Below are 11613 nucleotides of genomic sequence, written 5' to 3'. Positions count from 1 at the left end.
TGATAAAACTGGCCTATTAAGATGATTTTTAAATTCACAAACCTTTAAAATGAATGCAGAAAACTTTCATTATATATAATGTTTAAAATATTCGAAATGCTTTTTATAAGCATTTTCGATATATATTGCCTACATGAAAATATAAAAGATTTTCTATCCTATAGTTTAACCTCGTGCGCAGATAGAAATCTCGTCCTAAATGAACCTGGACATATTTTAATAATTATGATATAAAATGTAATATCTATTAAAAATGCTATTAAATATCGTGCATTAATCTATATTGTAAACGCTTATCACGGAAATATAAAGATTTTGTTTTAAAAAAAATATGTCTTAGATCTCTGACGAAATATACTTTCCATACTTTCCTCACATTTTCATATGATTTCAACGCTTTTTTACAAATTTTCTATACCGTCAATAAATAAATTATAAATCATCGATCTACATATTTTGTTTTCAGAAAAATGAATTTCTAAAATGAGTACGCTCAGCACCCTTCCTCCCCGGTACAGGCAGTCAGGGGGAGGAGCAGGAGGCGTAGTCGGGGGCAGAGCTGCCGGGGGAGGAGCAGGAGACGTAGTCGGGGGCAGAGCTGCCGGGGGAGGATCCAGGCTTTTGCAAATACAGGTAATTTGGTAAATGCTATTATTTGTCGAAAATAAAATATTTTTTTACATTTTAACAACGCAAAACATCAACAATTCCAGTTAGAATTTCAAATTTTCCAAAATTGTCTGAGGTCTGATTTAATGAACAAAGAAACTATTTTAACTATAAGTACGGTGACCGAATTTAAAGAATTTGGGCGGCGGTTTAAATTTAAGCCGCGGTTTAAATATGGTTGGTTCCACTTAAAATTGTATCAAATGTTTCAATATTTAAACCGGCACTTAATTTAAACCGGGTTTTGGCGGATTTAAACCACGGCTCAAGTTCTTTAAATTCCATCTCGGATATAACGAATCCTTCCTTTAAATATTTTAAGAGTATTAAATAAAAAGTATAGATTAACTCACAAGTACATTTAACTAAACTAAATTAGTTGTGAATTTATAATTTATTTAATTCGAATTATATAAAAAGAACCGTCTAACGGGAAAATGTATTGTTTTTGCGACTAATGCAGTTTTAATTAACGCCTCTAGAAATAATAATGATACTGATTAAAACACGAGAACAAAGAAGAGAAAAATAATACTTTTTATTATAAAATCATCCCAGTCATGCGACTGTTTACACAAAAATGGTTGAATGATTTAGAATTTTGTTCCTAGAGCATCCAGGGGTGGTAAGGGGTAAATATTTTCCAGAACTCTCAAACATCGATTAATAAATTACTACATTATAAAAATTTAAAACAAATCAAATGTGGGCGCAAAATTTGTGTCATTCAAATAGTCATCCCTACGCCACTTTGTTCATTTTTGAAAGAATAATTCTCATGCTTTGAAAGTTTGGAAGTTACGATTGAAAATACAGTTCAAAATTAAAGGGACCGGCGGGGGGGGGGGGGTATTATTTTTTGTTAGTGAAATAGTCATCACAGAATCTATCGTTCATTTTCAACTAGATAGTAGATACCTCTCATGCTTTGAGAGTTTTGAAGTTTCGAGAATAATCTTTTATTGAATTTACTAATTTTTTATTGTCCCCCCCCCCCGCCTCCCCCCCCTTCCTCTGTTAGTCTGTTTTCCCAATATTTGTCATTTTATCTAGTTTTTATATCTTGAGGTCTTTGTATTAGTAATACCCAGCTATCCAAGCGTGAACTATATCTGAAAAGTAATAGAAATAAATGAAAAATATCTAAAACTATGGTTTAAACTAAAAAAGCAACATAGAATTACGATTAGTTTTAAATTTTATTATACTTACAATTAAAAAACTAGGATACATGTTGCCCAATGTCGTAACCTTAGATATTTCAAACAATATTTTGTTTGATCAAATAATAAAGTTTAAATCCTCAGGTTTGCAATAGGGATTATAAATTAGGGCTTTGTCCAATGGCTTAATTACCTAAAACAGTATTAAAAAACTTACATATAAAAGCACCAGAGTTTCAAAATTCAAAATTCAAATACAAAGTAAGTTTGTTTGAAACGGGATACACATCTTCCGACTTGGACTGAACATTTTTTCCGAACTGGCAAATTTTGAATTTAATGAATCACATCAACTCATTAAATTTTACAAAAAAGATTAACTGAGCTCTAAAAGATCAAATTTGTTTAGCCTAGACTAGTAACATTTATTTTGCAGTTATTTTATCTTACTGTACTTGTTACAAAAAGCAAGATGTTTAAATAATCCGAGCAGTGTAATTAGATAATTTCTAGATACTACAGTAGATATTTTAGATATTGTAGTACTATAAAAAATTACTTTAATTTTTAAAAAAATTATGAGAGGAATGCCAAATTCACAATGGTACCTTTACAGCCTGTATCGGATCAATAATATGAAATATATAGTCTTTTTCTAGCCTAAAAATGCTTGATTCTGACAATTTGCTCGATTGTTTCTATAGCAAAAATATTTTTTTTTAATAAGACAAATCTTTCAAATGTAATAGTGTAAATCGGTTATGCCACTCCATAAAAGAAATTTGAAATTACGTCTACAGTCCGTTTTAACTTCTTCAAAATATCAATAAATCAAATCAATCGATTAATTAAAATTTTTGATGTAGGCAAAGCTACAAGCCAGACAACTTCAAGAGAAAGAGGAGAAACTATTTAACCTGTTGGAGGATAGAAAGGTACTGATCTCAATTAATAGCAATAACAATAGTAATAGTAATAATAATAATATTTATAGTAATAATAGTAATAATTCAGATAAGAATAATAATAATACTAACAATAATAATAACTATGATAATGATAAAAATAATAATGATAATAATAATAATAATATTAAAAATAATAATAACAATAATGATAATAATAATAAAAATATTAATAACATGGATGAAAATAACATAATAAAACTAGAAGGTATAAGAGAAGGTCGAGAACCAACTTTTTAGAAATCTTGAAAACTGTCATTGTCCAAGAAGGGAATAAAAGAGGGTATTATTGAAGAATTTGGGAGGGAAATGGAGACGAGGGTGAGGGGTGGCTGAAAAGGAGAGATAGGGTACATGGGGAAGGGGGAAAGTTTTCTAGAGGGAAAACTATACAACTTTTGATCTGTTCTAAGCATTTTTTTTTGATTGTGCAGCATAATAATGGCAGTATATTCAGTTTATTTCAAAACTAATATTTTCAGGTCATATGAAAAAGTTTAATAATAGGATATTGAGGAAAGATGAAAAATGCTTGAATTAAAAAAAATCTTTTCAGAAATGAGCAAAACATTTATCTGTAATTCAACTGTATTTGCATTAAAAGTAATATATTTAAAAAGAAGTTTTATAAGACTAAAGAAAACAAGTTTAAACAATTCTGAAAATCGTAATATTTTTATTGTTAGTTACAATAGAAATGACTAACAATTAAAAAATGGTAAAGAGGATGAATAACCATGTTTTCTAGCAAAGTATTGCAGAAATATGAATTGATAAAAAGAAATGTAGGAAAAATCAAAAAAATTCTGTAAATCGCAATTTGTTTATTAATCTATATATAAATTTGGCTTGTCTGTCTGTTTGTCTGTTATTTTGTTTGTATCCAATAAACGTCAAAACGGCTGAACCGATCGGGCCCAAATTTGTTGTGGGACATCACGTGACGACAGGGAAGGTTTATAAATGATAAAAATTTAAAAAAATGTGTTTTAATGTTTTTAATTTTGTAAAAAAAATTAGATTCTTGAAAATCTTCGAAATTTTTTTTAAAAATCTGCAAAGTTTTTTTCTTCTTTGTTTTAAAATGTAAACAAAAAGAACATGCTCACAATTTAAATAGAAGATGGGCGCGAAGAGCCCTAAAAACCTAGAAAGAAGGGCGCGAATTGAATTTCTAGTTAATTAAAAAAGAATTGATTGTAAATAAATGAAAAATGTTATAGAAGATGAATTACCATAGTTTCTATATATATATATTTATATAATATATACAATTGTATTGCATGAGATAGGTAGAGGGAACTATAGAAAATATACCAATAAAGTGAAGAGGGGAATCGTGTAGGAAAAAGGGAACAAAAGGAAACAAGGAAAATGAAGCAATTGAAAAAGAAAAACGAGAAAGAAAAATAATTTGAAAAGAAGTGATCAAATGAAAAGAAAAAAAGAGATAACGAATTGTTGAAAGGTGAAGAAAAGAAAGAAAAAAAACGCGTCAAAAGAAAATGAAAGGGAAAGTAAAAAAGAAATAAAAAAGAGATATTTAAAGAAATGTGAGGAAGAATAGATTGAAAATAGGAAAAGAAAAAAGATAAGAATGACAAGGAACTAAAATTTAACAAGAAAAATCACGAGAAAAAAATACTATAATAATAAATTAGAATAATGAAAAAATTTGTTGAAAAAAAAAATAAAAAAGTGAAAGGTTAATGAAAGATCTTTTTCGCAAACCAGAAAAAAACTGGATTTAGTAAGTTGTACGATTAGCATTGCGTAGACCTGGCCGGAAGAAAATTGCTAAAAGAAGGATATTAAAGTTTTTAAAAAAAATAGGAAAAAGAAATACCAAGAGAAATGAAATAAAAGATTAGATTTAAAAGAAACTTTTTCGAAAACTTTCAATGATATGTAGTAAGTTCTGTAATTATGATTAAGAAAGAGGAGGGGATACTGATAATGGAAATATTTTTGTTAGAGTTTTTAATTTCACGATTATTTGTATGTTACAAGTGGCATAGACAAGGTTAGTCCCCCCCCCCGCCCCCCTNATTGTTTGTAGGGCAGAACATTGTGCCAATTGTTTTAGGTAATTTGTTTTACAAGTTCAATTTTCATTTTTGTTCATAATTGATGATGATTTAGGTACAGGACCTTATAAAGAAATTTCCCCTCCGAATTCATATATAGATGTAAAGGTAAAATGATATCGGGAATTTTAAAAAGAGGAGATAATAATGATAATAATAATAATAATAATAATAATAAAAATAATAATAATAAAAATAATAATAATAATAATAAAAATAATAATAATAATAATAATAATAATAATATCTAAGGAGCCGGTGCTTCCACGACTAGGAAGAGAGAATGTTTACAGTGGAAACTCTTTAACTTCTTCGTCAAGTTCTGTCAGGTTCTTTTATCAGTTTTTAGATTAAAAAATAAAATTTAATCTATACAGTTGGACCCCAAAAAATGCGGAACAGACAGACAGACAAGTTTTAGACTTTAGATATGATTGCAAATATGCACATGGACAGAAAACACAGAAATTTTGCAGTATATTCACTACTAATAAGTTTAGTTTCTATCTGCTGAGCTGAAAACTTTAGAATGAGATATCCTTAATCCCGATTACTTAATCTGAGTATCCCATGGACACACTTTTGATTTTCTTCTTAAACCGCTCTTTCTTGAATATATAAGAGAAAAATCATAAACGGTTTGTTTAAAAAAGAGAGTCCCTCCCGTTTCTGTATATTAAACGCACCTCTGCCCTTTAGTAAAAGTAAATTCAACCTATATGAAGCATTGTTGCACCAGCTTGTCCTGTCCATAGAGATAGGTACAGTACAAACTGGGGCCGGAAAGGTTGACCCGGCTCGGAAATTCAAATGTACTACGGCTGCCCGTAATTAATCTTAAATGGCGCGCAAAATTTCAAATCTATCGGCTTCATGTACGAGACTCTGATTAGTTGAATTTTATACACTTTTCAGGATACAAGTACAAGATTAGGTTAGTCTCGATATTAAGAAAAAGATAGGATCAACCATTTTAAAGTGTTCAGCTCTGGTGAACTACCTATTCCGCAGCTTAATTGGGACAGCGAAGAAACTTGTTGATTGTAAATTCTTAAAAAGATTGTTAAAGGGTGTCCATATGTTTATGTTTTATCTTTAAAACTTAATTATTTTTATTTCAGTTTCTCTGTTAAAGTGACGAACACTTTACAAAACAAGAAAAGACAATGTTTTCTGCAATATTGATAAAATAAAGGATTTGTGTTTATGGTCATACCTCTCTATAGTGGAGGGTCACTGAAAGTACTACCACAGTCCCTTTAAAAAATTATCTTAGAGAAAAAATTTAATTTGTTGAAATATTTATTCAGCAACCTTGTCGGTTTAAATAAAACTGGCAGAATTGGTGACGTCTTATTGGATCTTAAGCCGAAAAAAACTAACACATTTCAATTGTTTCCACAGAACATTTATGTTTTTAGTTAAACCTGGTTTAAAATGAACAAAATTCATAAAATTTCTACTCAGAATAAGAACGGGTTTCTCTTCCTTTTTCCTGTTATTTTTCATTATCTGTCCAGTTTCTATATCAATCACAAACTGAACTGAACAGAAGAAGGTCTAATTTATGCAACTTTGCGGCCTCTTAACTCCTCTGTTTTGATTTTACGCACAAGTTTACGCACAAGTTTACGAAATTTTATCCGTTTACATTTGGGGAATTTAAAACATTGAGAACATAAAAGATTTTAATCTTACGTTCAATTTATTTTGGTTTGTCGTGGTCGATCTGCAACGGAACTTTTAAGATTTTAAAGGTTTTTCCTGCAAACACTGAAGGGGGGGGGGTGATTTTACATTTTTTTAGACACTTGAGACAGAAAGTAGTCTAGAGAAAATATATTTAGACGTTCCTAGAAATATTATATGCAAAAACTTAGGTTTAAGGTGAACTCTGTCTATCTTGAGACCTTGAAGCTAAAGTAAACAAATACTTTTATCCAATATCAATAAAAATGATGTAGCAATAATCTCTCATAAATCGCTGTATTTTTTAAATCATTTCAAATTATTTCAAATGTTTAAAAACAATTTAATCAAATTAATATTTTTTATCAGATGTGGAGGCAGATTTCTTTTTTTAAATATTCTTAAAAATTGACTTTCTGAACAAATGCTGCCGTTTTGTTTTATCATATTCTTGAGAATTAGAGCTATCACCAGGGATTTAGGGGGAAAATGTTTTTAAAAAGCAAGGGAGGTATTTTTTAATAAATTTATGTATACCTTTTATCTATGGTCATATCTATTTTTATTTTTTTTTGGTTTTTGGTTCTCAAATGATTATTATTCTTTGTGAAAAAAAAATTATCTGACATCAGCTGTTAACTAAAAAACGAAAAAAAAGAATCAGTTATCTTTGTAGATTAATTGCGATAATACTGGAGTGTTTTGTTTTCATTTTAGAGAGTTCTTGTGGTCAAATTTTAGGATACCCTAACCCTCTGGCCTTTAATTTAAGTCGTTTGACTCGTTTTCTTAAATCCTTTGTTTAAACATCTCTTATGGATTTCACTATAGTCTTATCTTAATTCAAAAGCGTGTTCTCATCCAAGAGATAAAAGTATAAACACAACAAATCAATCCTGTGCTTACAAATGTGGTTTCGAAAAAGTTTTTAACCAATGACAGTAGTTTTAAAAGTTGCAAACTCCTTCTTAATGACAATGCAGCAAACTAAATATACAAGGTTTTCAAAAACAAAACACAAAAATTAATCTAGTATGACTTGAAAATATGAAATTTTAAACAAAAAAAGTATAAAAAGATAATTTAAATAAAATGTGATGCCTCACAAACTTAGACAACAATAATTATTGTAAAACTTAGCTTTGCTATCTTAGAATTTTAAAAATGTCTAAACTTTTATTGTCTGGTAGTTGTATAATGATGTAAAACTTCAAACTGCATAATCACTGTGAAGGTGTAATTAGGGTTTCTTTTATTCCGTGAAATTCTGAAAATTCGAGATTGGAGTCTCAATGCTTGCAAAAGAATCCAAATTAGCACATCGCAATAATTTGCAAATATTTTCTTGAATTTGTGGGGAAGGGCAGGTTTTTTTAAATATCTTAGTTTTCTTTTTAATTGTTAGATTTAATAGGATTAAAAAGTTTATAATCTCTTTTTTATTTGCAACCTGTTAGTGTAAACCTTTGATTTTTCAAAATTAGATAAGTTGATATACCTGAACAAATAGTTTGAAATATCTAAGGTCTACGACATTGGGTTAGCAAATTTTATAGGATTAGAATCTGAGAGTCAATTCATGTAAATTAAAGATAGAAATGTTTAAATTTAGTTTCTTGCAAAGACTGTCAAGGAAGGGGCCGGAGGTATAAAAAGAGAGCTGTTTTATTTATTTATTTGAAAACGGAGTGTAAAGACCCATACTTAAAAAAATGTTTTCTGGAATATTTTAGGCTTAGTTCTCTTGAAATTAAACCCTGCATTGTGGTTGAAAGGTCATTAAAACTTAATCAAGTAACCAATACTCCAAAGAAATTTAGTTCTTGCCACCAACTCATATTTTCGAAATCCTATATCTTTGCAACCTTATAGGGTAAATTTTTATATTTCAAACTTAGATTATTTGATCTAACAGAATTCACTGTTTAAAATATCTCGCGTGGTATCAATTATCATTCTCAACATTAATTTTTCATTTTCTTTAAATTGGGATTTAGTCGAGTTTTTTTTTCTAGTTAATATAATGAAAATATTAAAAATTGATGAATATGCTGTTATACTTGATGAATGTTGGTGAATATTGATGAATAATAATAAATAATTCTAGTATGTTTGCGGGTCGGCCTGTCCTAGGTGGGGGTCAAGTGCGTCAGATTTTCCAAGAGCGAAGCAAAACCAGTAATACAAGGAATTCAAGGTAAATTATATTATTGTATATATTTTGCAAACTATTTAAGAGTTATCTACAAAAGATGATACTTAATGACCACCTACACCTCTCTATGTCTCTTTTTTATAAGTAACCCTGCATTTTACTATTAATTTAAATCTATGCATTCCAAATATTTGGACAAAAGTTACTTTTAACTTTAAAGTCAAGAAGTTCACTGTTTTAGGTTGAAAGCCTTTTAGCTTTTCAATATAATTGTTCGTGACACTCCAATTGAAGAAGGACATGCTATATTCACACCAATACCCTTTTCACCTTTGTCTGAGCTAAAATATTGAAGAAATCCTTAGTTTTCTACTCAAAAAATTATAAATCTAGATCATGGTTAACTCTTAAAAGTGATTTCCAGAATTGAAACTTCAGAATTTATCAGTTTTTAAGAAAGAAAATTATCATTATCATTCATTTGATTATTAACTAACCCCATTTTCAATGTGATTAATGTTTATTTTAAGAAGAAGTCCTGTTGGCTGGGACAAGAGCTACCCTTTAAGACCAGTTGAGGTACTTTTACTTTTATATTTCTATTAGGAACAATGACGTAAAATTATTCGGATTTGTTTGTTTTTGATTGTGGAGTTCCAACATTTTTAACAAACCTAAATTTTGTTTTGTTTTTAACACTCCATCGGACAAAAACCTCTTTTGGAGTCATGTTAGAAATACCACACATTAATTATATATTATGATTTTTTCAAAACTTCTTTTTCATGAAATTTTCTTCCATTCCTACAAATAATCTAAAGCTTTTAACTTTAATTCTATACTAAACATGTTATGGTTTAGAAATATAAATGGCCTTTTTACGTTGAATTCAACTCGTTTCACAAACAAATATTGTTTTCAACAGAATAGTTAATGAATTTTATGTGATATTTATTAATATCCTAACATTTACGGTTAGCCTATCACGTTAACTTTTTTAAGTTGATTAATTCAATGTCAATTTATTTTTACGTTATTTAAGATTAATATCAAATTGACGATAATTCTGATTTGAGTAATCCTTCAATTAAAGTGTTCAAAGGGGTTTCTTGTGAATTTTTTATATCATAATCTTAAAAAGTATCTTAATTTCAACATTAAGTAAGCTTTTCTTTTGAAAGCACGGTGATTGCAAGCCATGTCCGATTCACAACGTTAACCTGTAAACCAATGTTTCTGATAAACAATTGTGGATCCTTGATTGGTCTTAATGCTTAATGCATGGGTACCGTTTTAAATCTTAAACGCTTATTAATTAATTGAGGCTCACTTGAAATTGCACGTCAACGGTCCACAGTCACATAAAGGTTTTTTAAATTTAAATTTTCTTTCTATTTTCTTTCAGGTTGAGCCACGGACCCCACATGTTCCTGTTTACAAACAAAATATTACAAGAACAAATAGTTATAATAAATACAGCGGGAATTACGGGGTTAACAAGGTGGGTGATATACCTAACATATTGGTAATGATGTAGAAATTATTAACATATTTCTCATGGTGTAAGAAATAACATATAACTCATAGAACGAGAAATTACTAACATATTACTTATTCTGTTAGATATAGCTAACAGATCTACTAATAGTGTAAGATAAAGATGTAACATATTTACTTTTACTGTGAGAAATAACTGACACATTTACTCATAGTATGAGATATAACTAACATTATTATTATTGATGTGAGAAACATAATTGTTTATGGTATATGATATAAATAACATTTTCACTCGTGGTTAGAGAAATAACTAACATGTTTTAGTGTGGTTTGAGAAATTGTTTCTCAAGATATTATTTCGGAAACCACTTTAAAACATGTTAGTCATTTCTCAATTAATTAGGATAGAGTATCATTTCGCTTAATTCCTGAAAATGTGGCGCTTGATTTTAGTAGTTAAAGAGGCAACCTATACTTTCCTCCTAATCAGCTGGAACTAAGGATAAATCGAAGTTTATGAATTCTTAATATCGAGTTCAGTTTTCATGAGTTTTCGAAGATTTTAGCTAAAATTTACAGACTTAAAGGGACTGTAAAGGAAAAATGAAAGGGGGTATGGGATGAAACCTGAGAATCTCAGAAGTTGTGGATGATATGTGGTTGATATTTGGATGATATGTGGGTGATATTTGGATGATATGTGTAATGTATGAATGATATCTGGATGATATGTGGGTGATATCTGGATGATATGTGGGTGATATCTAGATGATATGTAGATGATATCACCCACATATCATCCAGATGATATCACCAATCCAATCCAGTATTCTTCTTCAAAAATTCACCCATCACCATTCCTCCATCTGTAATAATCTAAATTATCACTCATACATACAAACAGCACATATCTTTAACAATTGCATATTAAATATATGATATACTGTATTAACTTAACGTTATACCTGTTACAAGACTGTCTAAGTGGAACTTCTATTTAACAAATCAAGAATTTACTGACATTGATTCTAACGGTAACATCGATTTACTTCAAAATGATAGAAATTTTGAAACAATGTATTTACTAAAATAGTTGCATAACATTTCTTACATATCAATTCTTTCGAAAAATCATCAAATATAATTAAATTCTCACTTAATAATGCATTTTTGTGCAGTTGAGGTTTCGTGAATATATTCACACAGAAACTGGGATTGAAAAGTCGAGTTTAAGTCGAGTTTATTCACCCAGATTTCAACCAGTTGCCCGCATAGAACAAACGACCCTGTTTTAGAGTCTGAAAACGACCCGCACGACCCCAAAAACTGGCGCCGGTCCGACTCTGTTTTAGTACTAATAAAAGAGTCGTTTTTAGACCGAAAAG

The 11613-nt window shown here is 29.3% G+C and overlaps 1 protein-coding gene across 2 annotated transcripts; it reads left to right on the top strand.

The window, feature by feature from the left end:
• Nucleotides 1–468: 468 nt before the first annotated feature.
• Nucleotides 469–10280, top strand: LOC111715454 (uncharacterized). 2 transcript variants are annotated; one of them, XM_023490778.1, is made up of 6 exons: nt 469–633; nt 2699–2767; nt 5137–5213; nt 8681–8770; nt 9262–9307; nt 10134–10280. In XM_023490778.1, exons 1-6 carry the CDS (start codon nt 484–486, stop codon nt 10263–10265), a joined length of 564 nt encoding a protein of 187 aa, XP_023346546.1. In that variant the 5' UTR covers nt 469–483; the 3' UTR covers nt 10266–10280. The 2 variants fall into 2 exon arrangements, with proteins under 2 accessions (XP_023346546.1, XP_023346545.1); XM_023490777.1 differs by having other exon boundaries at nt 9259–9307.
• The last annotated feature ends 1333 nt before the right edge of the window (nt 10281–11613 follow it).

Source organism: Eurytemora carolleeae, unplaced genomic scaffold (assembly GCF_000591075.1).
Source record: "Eurytemora carolleeae unplaced genomic scaffold, Eaff_2.0 scaffold1745, whole genome shotgun sequence".
In the NCBI taxonomy this organism is placed as follows: domain Eukaryota; kingdom Metazoa; phylum Arthropoda; class Copepoda; order Calanoida; family Temoridae; genus Eurytemora; species Eurytemora carolleeae.
Note: the sequence above shows the minus strand (reverse complement) of the source record. Positions and strands in the feature narration are given on the sequence as shown.